The following is a 16852-nucleotide window of genomic DNA, read 5'->3' on the forward strand; positions in this document are numbered from 1 at the left end:
AGACTTAAGACCAGTTTGAAAAATGCTAAGTGGATTATTTTGCATAAAAAATAGACAGGTTTTGAATTTGTGTAATTAACCTGTGTTTAGAAAATACCTTGATTTATGTCTACATTTGTATTTCAGTTGCATACATTATGGAAATTTAATTTATAATCCATTTAGCTGATGTGATCATAGTTTTTAGTGCTATCATTTATTAGTCCTTGTATATTGAATGCTTTAAAGGCTTAAACCTGCCTTGTGTAAAAAATTACACCTCTGCATTTACATTTTATGAGTCACAGATGGAATTCCATTTTAAATTCGGGTAGCTTTGATATATTTAAGGAATTACAATAGCTTTATTGTTACTAATGCAGGAACAGCAAACACTGACCTTACACATTGCAAATTAATGATTTATCCCTCTAGTTTGCTTTTAAAGTCAGCTATACAAATGAGGATTTTGACTTCTACACCTTGAATAAATCATATGCCTCTAAGTATAATGCACCCTTTGGCTTTGAACTCGTTATTCTCAGTTTTTTTTGCAAGGTCTAACTCACCTCATAGAAAAATGTTCTTTCAGAAGTTTAAGGAATTGTGTATATTATTCCTAAAATCTTTGTTGGAATATCATTGAGTGATTGGAGCTGCATCTATTAATCTTTTTTTAGTTTTGTTTTTTTTTCCCCTCAGTGGGATTCCTTTTCTAAGTTTGCAGCAGATTATGAAGAAATTCAGTAACACCAAAACTCTGCTCTTGGAGACCTAAAGGGAGCAAACAATGATGTTACAGTGATGTTATGTTGGTGATGCCTTGTCTGATCAGCCTGGCATTGCTATTAATGTTCTGGAAAGATTTGGTTGTCACTGGTAGAGATGCTGATGTGGCAAGCAGAGTGGACAGTGAGAAGGGCAGCATGTACCAGGAATGGGCTTTTTAAAGCAGTGGTCCTTTATTCAGAATAGCCCTGAAGGGTGCACCTCTCCTTCTTCTGAGGGCTACCATAAGTAAATTTTTCTTCCAAGCAAGCAGTTGTTACTGACTTATAAAAAACAATGCAAAGATACTTTGCATTGCATGGAAATGTGCTCATACAGTGGATGAACCTAGAATGGTGTTTGAAAATTCTTGGGGATAATGTGAGGTTGCGGTCAACAGATTTGGGTCAGGTACATGTTTGGATCATGAATTTTTTGACATCTGTAGCAGAGTCGGGCACAGACAGGATTGGACATGTGACACAGAACTGGTCAGCTCTTGGCTTGGAAAGGAGGATATTTTGACTGTGTCATCAGAGCAGTGAAATTCACCAAAGGTGAATCTCTGTAACATGCACCAGATAGTTTTTATTAGTTTAAAATGTACTGATTTCACAGAGTTATTCCAAGGGGGTGAGGGGGATGACAGTTCTTCATGCAGTGATTGATATGAATGGAATAATGCTGCTTGTGATGGTGCTAATAGAAGTAGAGGTGTAAACTTATTTTATAAGACATTCTTGATGCAGTTGCATTGTCCTTTAGCAAACCTTAGTTTTCCTGAAATAAATGCAATTTGGATAAAAAGTAATGACAGATAAGCAATTACCTTGCATTTTAAATCACAACATAATTAATTTGTGAGATTTGGGACCTTGATATTTCACAAGAATATTCACATTTCAAATTTTGGATGAATATTCTTAAATTTGTGCAATATTTGAGTTATTTCCATGCTAGAAGAACCTACTCAGGCACCAAATTAAGACAGAATCACTCAAAAATTGAGAAACCTTCTGAATTCCTGCAGGTACAAACAGTTATATCTAATGTGCTTTTAATTGCTTTATTTTTCAGGCTCTTTATGAAAATATGCTGGTGGAGCTGCCATTTGCTAGTTTTTTCCTGTCAAAATTATTAGGGACAAGTGCTGATGTTGACATCCATCATTTAGCTTCACTAGACCCAGAGATGTACAAAAATTTGCTTTTTCTGAAGAGCTATGAAGGGGATGTGGAAGAACTTGGACTCAACTTCACCGTGGTAAATAATGACCTTGGGGAAGCACAGGTAAGAATGGCTTTGAATTTTTATTTTCTTTAGTTTCTTTTTTATTTTATTTTCTTTTCATCTATGACTGATGAATCTTTACTATCCCTACTAATTAATTTTTTAATTTAAATATGATGGGAAACAACTGTTAAAGGTGCTGTAAGTTATCAGTTGGAATTGTGGTTCAATATTTGGAGTAGAGAGTAACTAACTGTGTACTTAAATAACTTTTGATTACTTAAAGGTCTGGTCTTTTAAGGAGTGAACTGCAGTGATTTTCTGACAGTCATACATATAAAGTTCTATTGCTTGAGAATGTTTCCTGAAAAAAATCTGTTGTTTCTTCAATTGCACTTGTAACAGTAGCAAAATTTAGATTATGTGTAAACTACAGAAGTACTGCCTAGTTCTAGAGTTGCAGTTAGCAATCAAACAGGTTTTAAATAATACTGATAGTAAAGACTCTTTATTGTGAGATAAGTATTGTCTCATTTATCTGTAATTTACAAAGTAAGAGAGCCTGAAGTTTGATCAACCTCAATTTTTTTATTAGCCCCCACCTTTTTTTTTTAAGGCTTGAGATACCAGATTAGTCAGAGGGGATGAATAGTGTTAGTGTTTCTGAAAAGCAGTTACTTAGGTCCTTAAGTCTGAGTTTTTAATGCAGTTGCACCATATAATTTGATTACAGCTTTTATTTGCTCTGTTGTGTCTACTGAAGATCACTCATAGTAGAAAATAAATACCATTATAGCTCTAAAAGCCTGCCTTAGTGTGCTAATGCAGGTAACCTCCTAGGTAAAGTCTTCTGTCATGCCTCCTCTTTCAATTTTGAGGATTTAAAATTGAGGATTCCAGACTTACACTAGATTATGGCAAATAATGGATGAAAAAAGTAGACCTGACCACATTGTGATGAGCAGCAGCATCTGAATTCAGCTCCTGCTGTGAGGCAGGAACAGACTCCAGCAGGGGATGAGCAGTGCTCTGGGTTGGCTGCTCAAGGGGCCAGGACTGAGCACATCTCCAGTGCAGCAGCACCAGTGAGGTGCCCTGACTTGTCCTGGAAATTGGGAGTTGAATTCTCTGAGGCTCCTTAAGTCATGGCAAGTTTGCTGGCCAAGACTTCTGCTTGAACAGAGTCAGGCTTGGATTTTATCTTACTCTCCTGTCATTCATTTCCTGTCATTGTAGAAGATCCTAAAATCTGGATTGGATTAAATTTTAGAATAGTACCCTCAGATTTGGGATTCCTAAAGCACACTAAAGGAGAGAGGCAACTGTTGCCTGATACAAGTAACATTTAATATTAAACATGTGCCATATGTAATTTTCCTCCATGAATTACACTACCTATATGAAAACATCTGACCTGCAGTGTCTTTAGAAAAACACTCAAAAACTTGAGATAAAGATGTGATACAAATGTAGCCAAAAGCACATTCTGAGTGCTCTGTGTGGCTGGTACTGAACTGAGCACCCAGAAGTTGGGTTTTAGGGAGCAGAGCACACCAAATGGCAGTTTCCAGTATTACCTGGGATTTTTAACACTGGGGGGAAAGTCTGAATTCTAAAACTATTTATTTAATTCTGCTTAAAGTAATAATTTTGTTGGTCACAGCTAACACAAATCCAGTTCAGCATCTAACTAAAATGAGGGCTATGGCTGCTATTTTTCAAGACTTATGATTTGTAGTTGTTTGGCCTAACTTTAAAAGGAAGATTTAATGAATTAGTGAGTTACTGAGTAACAAGGTGAAATGTAAGTTAAAATAAATATTCTGATGCTGGTTTGCTGGTTTTATACCTGAACATTTTACCCACAAAGTGTCAGCCATCTTTTTATGAGGCTTACTGCCTGTTAGTGTAGTTGAACAGAACCCATTGGTTCTTGTCACTGTCTTCTGCCTTTCAGTGCAACAAGTCTCTTTTTGTACTTCATTTCATTACCTTAATAAACCTCATATGGATAAATACATTTTATCTACTGTTTGACTTGTAACCATTGCATACTAATTGCTTGTGCCAAGGTAAGGCTAATTCACTTTGGGAAAAGAGCTTAATTTGCACTCCTTAGGTTGAATGTACATTATATGTAGTTTTCAGCTAAACAACCACTTTAGTGTTTAATAAATTACTGCCCAATAAATGCATCATAAATCTATCATTGTAAATAGCTCTGCTCATGGCAGTGTCCATCCACCAATTGTGACACAAAAGCATTATCTGCAATGAAAGACACATTCAAAAGGGGCTCTATTGCCTCTGTCAGTAGTAGAAGGTAGAAATTCTATTATCAGTGTATTGATTCCAATCCTGTAATGTGCTTTTAGGCCCCATTAAACTATTGTCAAAGTGCATTCACCAGAAGTTGAAAAAGGTACTTAATAATTTGCACATTAGACCTGCTAATTAGGGGAGCTATGCCATCACCCTTATCTTCCAGCCCCAAATAGCTTTTGATAAAGATCTATCTAATGCAGTGATACCAGCCCACATTTCAGCTGTTGGGTCTCCTGCAGAAAATGGTGGCCAGTAGCAAAGTCTCAGAGGAGGTCAGCCTGTGGTTACAGGTCTGTATATTGATTTAGTTTTTCCTTTTATCTTGTAGATGAGATGCTTGGGAAAGGTCTGTAAGAATAAGGTTAGCAAATTCAAGAAAATATCTTCTCTTTTCAGGCCTTTCTCCCTCCCCTTCTTTCAGTGAGGAAAGTGAGTTTTGTGGCTGCTCAGGGCAAGAGGGAGATGTAAACACTCATTCCTCTTCCTTTAGAAATGCTGGATGCTGTAGTCAGAAACTGCTTGAGAGTATCAGTCTCACACTGATACTTGAGAGTACGTGGATCACAAGCTGAGTGTGATCAGAAGATTCCATAAATAAAGTGTAAAAGCACAAATCCACAGAGAAGCACTATAATAAATATTCAGTTTCTATGAAATCCATATAATACAGAACTTGGTTTTGGGACATCTTGGGCTTTTTAAGCAGGTGTGAATGCCCTTGCTGTCACTGAAAAGATGCTGACTCACCAAAGGGGAGTTCTTTGCTTTTAAATTTCTTTGGGGGAAAATTTTGAAGCCTTAAAAAGAGTTTTGAAAGTTTCTGTCTTGACAACCTCTTTACTAGGATGTAGTGGCTTAGCTGGATGATTTTAGAGGTTTTTCAGCAGCAAAGAAATTAAGCTGAGGTTGAGCCTTCTCAGGCAGACTTGTAACACTTACAGAAAATGCATTCTTAGGCATTCATATGCAATCTTCTACCTGGAACTCCTGCATGAACATCTGGTAGGCAGATGACAGGGAAAGGGAAAAGAAACTTCATCGACTTCTTTTCAAAAGGGGGAAGAACTGTAGGGGTGATGTGAACAAAAGTGATCAGAGCCCAAGAGAAGATTCTCATCTTGTAGGAATTCTTGATTATCTATAAGAGCTGTATGAAATTGCACTGGAGGTTCTGTGATTCTGTGAAGAGATAAAGTATCTTATGTCTTCATATGGGACTTTTCTGTCCCCTTTTGGTATTTCCCCTTCATTTTGAAGATGCACTTTGTGAGTTGAGAATCAAATTTGTCTGAACAATCTGAATACTTACCTAAAGGATATCTATGGTTTGATTGCCTTTAGTACATGCGGTTTTGATTACAAACCAAGTTAAAATGCTTTTTGTTTGTTTGTTAAAACTCAGATCTGCAGAACAGAAACACGACACAGGGCTGTGGTTTCCTCGCGTGGCCGTCCCGGGTAACCTGGGTTATTGGCTTGCCCCATCTAGTGGCCAAGACTGGACGGATAAAATAAAAATGAAGCTGATGACGTGTTTAAGATCTATTTAGTTGTGCTATAGCATTTTTGAAAAGGAACTCTTCAACAATCATTCCTGACTTCAGAATTAAGTGAGAATTCCACAATAGTTCCTTTAATGCCATTAACACACTGAGTGCATCTACCTTTACTTCAGTTTTATGCCTACCATGTGTTACTGGTTTCTGTTTTACATCCTTCTTTGCCTTTTTGGCATAACATATTTATTATTTGTGTTCTTTTATCCCTGTTGTATTGGTCTTGGATGATTCTTTTACACAACAGTGGTAAAATTAACCTCACACTGGCAAACTCTGAAAATTGATAATTTTCAGGAAAACCCCAGGAAATGCCCTTAATTGAGTGCTGTGCTTGTACTTGTGGCAATGCAGGGAGGAAGGGGAGCTACAGAAATGTTGCTGGATCAGAAATCAAGATTTACTACTTAAAAATATAAAAATGAAAGGAATAATAGGATTTAAAAAACCAAAACAAAACAACTTTGTCCTGTTTTCTAAAAATAGTGGTCAGAAAGAGTTCACCTTTTTTTTTCTCTGTTTTGAAGGAAGAACTTTATGGGGAGAGAACAGTTTTTTATTATAGAATGAATGCAGCTTTCCTGACATGCCTAGAGCACTGTGGAGCCAGTACTATTACAATGCAAATGTAAATTAATCTGTGTCCTGATTTCTGTTTGCTGGCCTGCAGGGAAGGTCAGAGATTTTACTTCACCTAGTGCTGGGATGAACCTTAAAATACAGAAGTTTTCTAGAACACCCTGCCAGTAGTTCCCTTGGGCTATTTTAGGAAGGAGGTCAGTTCAAGCATCTTTTAGTGTAAATACTGAGCTCACAGAAATTGTTGTATGCACATGGAGTGTTAGCTGTTAGTGTATTGTTGGTGTGCATATTCTTAAGAGATGCTTGATGAGTTAGGTGATACAAATATGCTTTAATGCATTTTAATATGGCCTAATTCAGTGTGTCCATACCTCAGAGAGAGGGATTGTTTTAATTGGTGTCAGAAACCCAAGGGATTCTGCAGTTCTGCAAAACAAGTAGAGAAGGTTTCTAAGTGGGCAGATAGTGAAGTGTTAGTAATACTGAGGTCACAACACTGATCTGTTCATGTGGAACATCTCTGGTTGCTCTGATCTTTTAAAGCTAAAGAGGATGAGAATTTAAGAAGTAAGAGAAAACTTTCTGGTCTTGTTAGGCTTTGTAAAAGGTATTTTATAGGAGGAAATTAAAAGAACTGTCTTTAGTTCTATGTAAAAGTCTCTGGGAAGATGAATGAAGTTGCTACCCTTTAGTAATACATCATGGATATATTTGAGGAGGAACGAAAGAGCTGATTAAACTCTTCAACACTGAAATAAGGACAATAGGTATCAACAAACTTTACCCTTTGGATTTGAAGTGAAAATTAGAATGCTTCTTGTCAATAATTGTATTAATCTGATGATTAACTGTTCAGCAATAGTAGTAAAATTACTACAGTGGACGAAACACAGAGAGCTCAGCAGTGCAGGAGCCCCTTCCCATCAGCTGTTTCCACCGTGGTATGGAACATGTCCCACACTTCTATTAATACTCCATGTGGACTTTACCAGTAAAAATACCCTCTGGCAGCCAGTGGTCCCAGGCACTGGCCTGTCCCTTCTGGAAATGATCCCTGACTGTATCCCAGGCCTGGTGCTGTGATGGGTGGATCCCAGAGAGAGCCCTCCTGGCTCTTGTGGAAGGAACAAAGTATTCTATGTAGGGTGTGAAATGGTGCCACCTACACTGACACCTTAATTTTACTTAATTCTTGCCAGGAGTAGGGTTTAAGCATTATCAGTACCTGCACACAGACATGGTGGAGTATTGATGAGTTTTTTTTTGCTGTAGGAATTAACAAAAGCCAGAAGCTTGCAGCTGAAGGATTAAAGTGGGAAGTAAGACATATTTTTAACATCTGTTGTAATTCAGGTTGTGGTAGCTTATCAAATAAAGTGGTAGATGCAGAATCACAGGATTGCACGTCTCTAAAAATGTGCTCTAACTCATCTGTGGATTTATAGAGTTGAATGCAGGAATTTCTAGACAGAATCCTCTGGCCTGTGTCATCTGGGAGGTCAGAATTCACAGATCTTAATGGTTCTTTTGTCTTAAAGAGCTGTGAATCAAGAAAAAGTCTTGAATGCTCAAAAGCACTGTGAATTTTTAATCATACCATTTTGCACATTTTACTTAGTACATGAACAGCTTGCATTACTAGGTAGCATGTTAGAAAAGAAGCTATTCATGTGTTTAATTCTCTGTGCTCTAAAAATGCCTTTATTAGCACATACTGAAGTGCACTGTTGGTTTAAATAATGAAATTGCTGACTCCAGAGTGTTGGAAAAAACCAACAGTTTTTGGAAGAGTTCAGAAGGTGATGGTATTTCATCTTTTTGGGTTTTTTTTAATTTATCTCCTAAGTACTCTAATAATACCTTCCAGTTGGGCTGCTGCTTAACTGAATTAACCCCATGTAGTAAAGAGTAGGATATGTGAAGGCCTATAGTGTTCTAATTACAGCTATCTTTGAACCTGGTTTATATCTTAATGCAGCTACAGTATCTTTAGTTCTGGGGTTTTTCTTTAAAAATTCTCTCATACTGAGGTACCTTGGTGTACTTGAAGGACAAAAGTTGAGCTTCCCAGTAAGACTTGATTTGTTTGGTTGGTTTTTTTTTACTTTGATCGAATATACTGAGTATATACAATACATTTTCCACAGGATGAATTGTGAATGCTGAGCTTGGAATTTTGACTCAGCAGTAACGCAGCCTCTGGCCGGGTTTCAGGGTGTCCCCAGCGGGCTGCAGTGGATCCGGAGAGCTCAGCCCTGCTCCGGCTGCCCACCTGTCCCAGTTCCCAAGCAGTTCTTAGCCTCAGGCAACCTTAGCAAGCTTAAGTGGTATCAGCTCTTTTAGAGATTATCAGCTCATTGTGATTTCAGCTCTTTGCTTGCTAGGTGCCAGTGGGCAGATGCAGGGAGAGAGAGAAGGCTGTGTGAGGTTCCACAGCGATGTCTTTATTGAATCTTCTGAGAAGGTTCTCAGTGACAGCTCTTCTCCCGAGCTGGGCAAAAGTAGAGGTTTTTATAGAATACAAGGGTTTTAGAAATTGTCCAATAGTAAGGGTCAAAGGAAGGTGGCCTATAGTCTTACAGAGAGATAAGCAAGGCTCCAAAGGGGGAAGAGAGGGGCTTCTAAGGTCCGGTCATCATGACTAGGCATTTCCTATCTTAGGCTGCTGACCCCCAGGGAGCCCTTGCAGGCTCTGGGGCTGCTACCCAGTGGCCATTGCTTTGCCATAATGTGACCCTGCAGAATTCACCAGCAGCAGCCAAGGAGGAGCCCAGCCAGTTGGGCTTGCCTAATCCAGCTTTCTGATGACAAACCATAGGGCTGTGTGATCAGCTGCATTGGCAGTGGAGGTCTGAGTGCACAGAATGTGCTCTTGCACATAACCAGAGAAAACACCTTTGTAGCTCCTCCTAATCTTCTGTCTTCTTTGAGGTGAATATTCCTGAATGTGTCGTAGCCAACTTCAAAGGGATACATCACTGACTTTTAACTTCAAAGGGATACATCACTGACTGTGTGGAGAGCCTGGTTCAAACATGGCTTAAAGAAAGAGGCCATGAAAGTATACAGCTGATGGAAAAGTAAAAGGCAGCTGTAAAGCAGCAGTTCCCAGGCTTGATTTTGTAAATAACTAGGTTCTCAGGCACATTTTTTACAAACAGCAGGATTCTCAGACAGTCTTCTCATAACAGGTAAACATTCTGTCCTTGGCTGGTCTGGGAACAGATATGAAAGTTTTGAGAACTTTTCATATCACGGTGAGAAGACAAACTTGGTTTCAATAAACAAACCACAGGTATTGTAAACAAAAGGAGGGGTTAGAGTTTTCTCTGTAGCCTGTCGTGAGCTCAGATTTTGCAATATGCATGAACTTAATTAACACTGTTATAAAAGGTGATTGATTGGTTCAATAAATCGGAGTCGATGCTGATCAACAAAGATGGGTCGTCTCCCTTCGCTTTCAACATGACTGGAATGTTTTGCAGCCCCATTTCCCAGTTAGGGCACAGAAGTGCAGTTTGCCAGGTGATGAGAATGGCTGTGTTTTAGGTGGTTGAGCTGAAGCCAGGTGGGAAGGACATCCCCGTCACCAGCGCCAACCGCATCGCGTACATCCACCTGGTGGCCGACTACCGGCTGAACAAGCAGATCCGCCAGCACTGCCTGGCCTTCCGCCAGGGGCTGGCCAACGTCGTCAACCTCGAGTGGCTGCGCATGTTTGACCAGCAGGAAATACAGGTACTGTGCTTAAAGCTGCGCAGAGCAACTGCCCCAACAGAAATCATTGCTCACTTCTGCCTCTAATGGAACGCTCTCATTTCCTTTGCCCTCAGGTTCTGACTTCTGGTGCACAGGTTCCCATTAGTTTGGATGACCTTAAGTCTTTCACAAACTATTCAGGTAAGCATATTTTACTTAAGTAAAAAAATCTGTTATGACTGACTTGGGAATAACTGAACTTGCTTTTCATTCTACCTTTTAAGAAAAAGTTACAGGGTCATTCTTGTTACTTTTGGCCAAATTCAGAAAATTGGTTAAAATTACAACCCAGTTTTATAAATGGTAGGAAATTGAGATACACAGTTTATTTTTTTTAACATGCTTAAATGCAAGTTTATAGCCAGATAATTTGAGGGCATTTATTTTCTAAATTAAAATTAGACTGTGTGTGATCAATCTGAAAATAAGTCTGCAAATTACTTTGGGATAGTAGTTTCTACTGCCTCATTTAGATACTTACCATTTCTCAGACAGTCTGAAGAGAGGTCATATATTTTCCTTGTGAAAAATGCAAGGTATCTTACTTAATTTGTCCCCTGCATTTATCATGAATGTAATCAAAAAGTAGCCACCAAATCATCAGTTCACATCTGGGCTTACCTCAGGGTCAGCAGATTAATCAGTAACATCCTGGGTCTTGCAGTTTTTGCACACTCTTGGGGTGAGAGGCAATAATCTGAAGTTACTAGCTAAATACTAAACTAAATAAAACTAAATTAAAATAGGCTTCAGTGAAGAAGACTGCATTTAAGAAGCTGAAGGATAAAGTAGCCATAGGTAAGCAATGAAACTGAAATTGCAGTGATGACAGATCTGTAGGTACTGGAAGTTAGCAATACGAGCCTGCTGGCTATAGGATATTCCCCAAACCTTCAAGATTGATGCTAGATTTTCTGAAGAATTTATTTCTTACATAAAACTATTCTAGCTGTAAATCACTTAAATCTCATTGTAGGTGGCTACACAGCAGACCATCCTGTAATTAAAATATTTTGGAGGGTTGTAGAAAGCTTCACTGATGAAGAGAAACGTAAACTGCTCAAATTTGTAACGAGCTGTTCTCGACCACCTCTTCTGGGGTTCAAGGTATGTCCTCTGACTTCCTGGCAAGCTTTTAGAAATGCTGCAAATGTTGGTCCCAGTTTTTCTTGTCTAGGAATCTACAATTTGAGAATTCTCATCCATGACTACAGAAACAGCTTCAATGTTTGCATTTGCATGTATAATAAGTACAGTTTAAAATATGTAATTAAGTGTTCTTTTGCTTTCTTGTTTTAACTGTGAAATTTGATAAGCCTGCAGATCACTGATTAGAGCATGTGCTGTGTGTGATGGAAGGTCCTTGCTGCCATTTCATGTTGTGCAGAAGGAGAGTTGCTACCAGTTTCAAGCAACAGGTTGGGTTAAGCCTAGTGTCTTCTAAGTCAGGCAAAAGAGAAGTTAGGATATAAAAGCAGTTACTAAATTTGAGCCTCTTGAATTAACCATTTGAAGCAGGACATGTATTTTCTTGTAATTGTCCTTTATCTGCTTATAGCTCACATTTCATTACCGTTAGTAGCAAAATATTCAGCTGCAGTCTCCAGATTGCTATTTACAGGCAAGCTTAAGTATCAAAATCTGCTGTATTGCTGATAAAACTGAAGAGAGGCCAAGGCAAGGTGAAGACATTTTGAAACTAAATTCTGGGGTTGTTCTACCCATGAATTTCAGTGGACTGCAGAATTTTGGCTAAGAACCAGCCATCACATCATTTCCTCTACAATGTGGGAACATTCAGTGCTGTGTGGTGGTGTCACCATGTGGATGGATGGGCAACATCCTCCATCTTCATTATCTGTAATCTATAGCTCAGCTACACTCCTTTTATAGACATCTAGGATTGGAGCTGGCACTTTCAGTTGGTGATTGGTCTGACTGTTCATGTGTCAGCTTCAGGATAAAATGAGTCATGTCTCAGACTCCCCAAAACATGCACACCAGATCCCCTTTAACAGTAAAGAGTGTCCATAGATAGGGATATGGAGACCATGAACATGGCTGTTGAATCACATGAATCCTGTCTCTGGTATTTGTCTGTTGATTTATGTAATTCCTTACTGAAAAGTCTGCAGGCTTTTCTCTTAAACCCCCCAAGTCCATGCAGATATCACTGTGCAGTACTCTAGCAATAAATAGGATTTTACAGGACAGCAGGAAGAGCAATTGAAAAACTCTGGGATGAGACCAAGATAGAACAGTGCACATCAGTCACATGAGGAAGGGAGAACTGGGAAACAATTGGGGAAACCAAGTAAGCAGAAGTTCCCATTGGTTGTCATCCTCTTTAATTACAAGGGGAGAGGAGGAAATGCAGATATAGGTAGCCAGCTTTGAGGTATCCTGTGTGACATTTGAAGAGATGGAGGAAGTGAATCAAAAGTCTAAAAATATTCAGGCTGACAGTGGCACACTCAAAAGCTAAATGTGCAAAGCTGCAGTGTGTGTGTTCGCCTGGGAGATGGGCCCCAAACTGCCTGTAGCAGACATGGCTAGGAAAAAATGAAAATTAGTCACCAGATTTTCAGCATGAAAGCAGTAAGTTAAAAGATGAATTCAGTGTACAAGGGGCTTGCATGCTCAGCCACATGCAGCATTGTTGGCAGAGGAAGCAGCTGAAAGGGCATTAGAGCTGCTCTGCTGGCTCTGAGTGGGATCTCAGCTGTGGTGGCTGCAGCAGGACCTGTGAACAAGGATTTGCCTCCAGAGCAGGGGCTTGCCAGGAAAGGCAGTGGGTGACTGTGTTTGTTATCAGCAGAAATGTGTTGCTAGCCCCTGACAGGGCATTGTTTGGAGCTTGGAAGGTGCAGAGTGTGAGGCCACAGGAGTGCTGAGTATTGCCAGCCAAGTAAGCATGTGTTTATGTTGATGGGAAACATGAAGACAAACCATCTTCAAAATCTTCAAAGTGTGTGTGCTGTATTTTTCTGAGAGAAACACAGTTTCTGGTTCTCACTCTGAAGTTTTCTGTGTATGCATTATATTGTGGGACCAGCATGTTTTCTTTAAGTCAGTGCATGTTAATTTAAGATTAGGAAATATCTTGACAGTCATAGCTTATCGATAACATAGTTTAGCTTTGCATCTTTTAAAAATGTTCAACTTTCATTGCCAGAGTCAGGTTCAGAATAACATTTACTAAAGCTAATTAAAGTTTAATAAGTTTAATAAATGTGATTATTACAGATTAAAAAAAAAAATCATTAAAGTGTGGTTGAAAATTGTTAAGTTCCAATCAGGTCACATAATAAATTGATGATACTTTTCCTTTCCAAACTATTGCAGTTTCCCGCTGTACAGTATTTAATTATGCAACAAATGGTGCCCTTGGCATGACATTTCAATTTAGAACTCCATTTTTCCATTTTTAAAGCTAGAGTAGGGGAATTCAATTAGCATTTTGAAAGGAACACTAAAAATGCAACATTTTAGCCATGAAATACTTTTTAAGGCCTCCATTTGAACAATAATTTAGCTTAGAATCTCATTGACCTTTTGCCTTTGAAGCTGGAATTTTTTCCAGTTTCTGAAATCAGAACTTTTTTACCTCAGGCAAGCTTTTGATAAAATGAATACTGTGTTGCCAGCAAAAGCAGTGATTTGGAGGTAACAAATAAATATATTTTTCACTATACTACTTTTTGGAAGATGGTAAATGGGATATTATTAAACCAATTAAATACTACATACAAAATGTCTTTAAAGCATGTTCTTCAGATCAGTACTTAATGCATCAAAGAACAATCAGGGTTTAACAAATTTTTATCATTACAGACTCACTATGCACATTGATCTTATGTTTGTGTAGCACTGCAAATTTGTACCATAGACTGTATGAGCAATAACAAGTCATTGTATTTTCCTTAGAATCACATAAATTGCTCTGTGTGTTCCAAAGGAGTGGATCTTGTTGGGACAAGGCAGAGGGAGACACTACACAATTCAAGAGTGGTTTTGGTGGTATGAGGAGTGAAAGAAATGCCACTTGAGTGTCATTGTGACAGGTTTCCATCCAGTCATTTACTTTGTAGAAATGTGTGCCAGCTGCTACAGGGTAGTTTTGCCTTGTGTACCTTTTTTTGATATGTGGTTGTTTTTTGTTTTGGTTGCATCTTCCAGGAGTTATACCCTGCGTTTTGCATTCACAATGGAGGATCAGATTTAGACAGACTGCCTACTGCCAGTACCTGCATGAACTTGCTGAAGCTTCCTGAGTTTTATGACGAGAACCTGATGCGAAGCAAGCTCCTCTATGCCATTGAATGTGCTGCTGGATTTGAACTCAGCTGAGTCCAACCCATGCTTGTGTGGATGACCTGCAGAAGAACGAACCAGTGCCTACTCCATAAGCAGCCCCCATACCCAAGCAGTTTTAAGGGAATTCTGTCTACATTTCTGCAGCTCTTGTGTCTTACCAAATGCCCTCAAATAGGTTTCATTTCTAAACACGATTTCTTAGTTAGCTTCCATTACTGAATATTGCGTTGACACTGCTTTATGACTGAAAACAATGAATGCTGTGTGCAGCGTGGCTGATTTCTGTGTTGATGTGGAGAAAGAGCACATTTAAAGAACAGTGACATCTCAGTGAAATTAACCAAAGATGAAGCTTTGGCTTTGTGCTGTTCAAACATAAATAATTTTGCAAACTGGCAATAAAGTTGTGTACTGTGCAGTGCATTGGGATGAGACAGGGCTAACATCCTGTAATTAATCTTGTAGAAGGAAGGCAAGCAGATGTTTGCAGATATCCCAGAACTGAGAACATGAAACGCTCATTTCTGACAACCTGACATCGTAACTTATATTGTAGAGTTGTTTACAAATCATGGAGAGATGGGCAATCACCAACCATATGAAATTCAGCCAGGGCAAGTGCTGGGTTCTGCACCTGGGACAGGGCAGCCCTGGCTGTGTGGACAGGCTGGGCAATGAGGGGCTGGAGAGCAGCTGTGGAAAGGGACCTTGGGGTCCTGCTTGATGGCAATTTGAACATGAGCCAGCAATGCCCTGGCAGCCAGGAGGGCCAGCCCTGTCCTGGGGGCATCAGGCACAGCACTGCCAGCTGGGCAAGGGAGGGATTGTCCCCTCTGCTGTGCACTGGGGCAGCCTCACCTCGAGTGCTGGGGGCAGGTGTTGGTGCCACGATATAAAGAAGACATCGAGCCATTAGAGAGCATCCAGAGGAGGCCATGAGGGTGGTGAAGGGCCTGGAGGGGAAGCTGTGTGAGGAGTGGCTGAGGGCACTTGGCCTGTTCAGCCTGGAGGAGACTGAGGGGAGACCTCACTGCAGTAACAACTCCTCATGAGGGGAAGAGGAGAGGCAGGCACCGCTCTGTGTGACAGTGGTGAGACCTGAGGAAACAGCATGGAGCTGGACTGGGGAAGGTTCAGGTTGGGTGTCATGAAATGGTTTCTCCCCCAGAGGGCGGCTGGGCTCTGGAACAGGCTCCCCCAGGACAGTGGTCACAGCCCCAGGTCTGCCAGAGTTCAAGAAGCATTTGAACAAAGCTCTCAGACACTTGTGGCTCTTGGGGTGTCCTGTGCAGGACCAGGAGTTGGACTGGATGATCCTGATTGACCCCTTCCAACTCAGCATAGTCCATGATGCTCTGACAGTTGTTGCAGAACTGATTTTGTTTCATATTACCTTCCCTCAAGATGGTAGACACTGAGATAAAATGGGTGTAATATTCCGTTTGTGCTTTCTGAAACACTTTGAAGAAAACAGATTTGCATTATTTTAAGTTCAACCTTTGCTGCATCATTATCACTTGGACACTGTTCTGAATGGATGTGACTTTCCAGGTTTCTCTGTCCTGTTCTGTCTTTTGTGCCTGTACAGGTTTGTTGATGGTTGGTTGGTTTTAAATGAATCAGTCTCCTATTGCATACAGTACATATAGAAATCACCACTTTGGAAAAATATACATGTAATAATTATTAAAGTTATTTGAACCAAAGTTATCAGGCTTTATCTTTTATATTTGAAGCCTGTGGTGTTCACATTCCTTTTCTCTATTATTTCTTTCAATCTAAAATGCCATATCTGTGCCGTAGACACTAAACAAATTAACTTTTTTTGTGATTAAACAGCTTTTATATCCATTTCCCTGCAGTATTTCTGCTGAGAAAAGTAAGTGGGAATATGCTGCTTAATGTAATTTGGTATCTGGGGAGAAAAATTGCTCTCACATGGAAGGAGCTGATCCTCTAACAGTAGGCACATCGTAGGGTTTCGTATGCAAACTCCAGGGAGTTTAGAAAAGGAGTCATAGTTCAGACTGTAAGATTCATCAGTCCATCCCTCTGAACTTTACTTTTATATTTTAAATCATCAAAAATTACAATCAAATTTGTATTCATCTCTTATGCAAAAAAAATATTTTGCTGTTACTGGAAACTCTGCTGGATTTCCTATTTAATAAGCAGTAACCAGCAATATCCTTTTAAATGTGGGGGAACTGAGTGGTTTTAAGATGTTTACTAGTAACCATATAAAAATGTATAATTTCTTAATTTGGGTAATAAATGAAGTGTTAAAATACTATTTGTAGTCTTGATGTACAGAAATAAAATGATTGGTTTTCTTT

The 16852-nt window shown here is 39.4% G+C and overlaps 1 protein-coding gene across 1 annotated transcript in view; it reads left to right on the plus strand.

The window, feature by feature from the left end:
- The window catches only part of UBE3C (ubiquitin protein ligase E3C), a 71201-nt gene extending 54349 nt beyond the window's left edge, over positions 1-16852 (plus strand). The window contains exons 19-23 of the mRNA XM_054273578.1: positions 1825-2037; positions 9990-10178; positions 10274-10340; positions 11176-11306; positions 14379-16852. Coding sequence (XP_054129553.1) covers positions 1825-2037; positions 9990-10178; positions 10274-10340; positions 11176-11306; positions 14379-14549 — 771 coding nt within the window. The 3' untranslated portion in view covers positions 14550-16852. The remainder of the gene's footprint in view (positions 1-1824; positions 2038-9989; positions 10179-10273; positions 10341-11175; positions 11307-14378) is intronic.

The sequence above is a fragment of the Melozone crissalis genome, unplaced genomic scaffold, assembly GCF_028551555.1.
Source record: "Melozone crissalis strain CALT ecotype California unplaced genomic scaffold, PUWL_Pcris_2 ptg000016l_1, whole genome shotgun sequence".
NCBI classification, from domain to species: Eukaryota; Metazoa; Chordata; class Aves; order Passeriformes; family Passerellidae; genus Melozone; species Melozone crissalis.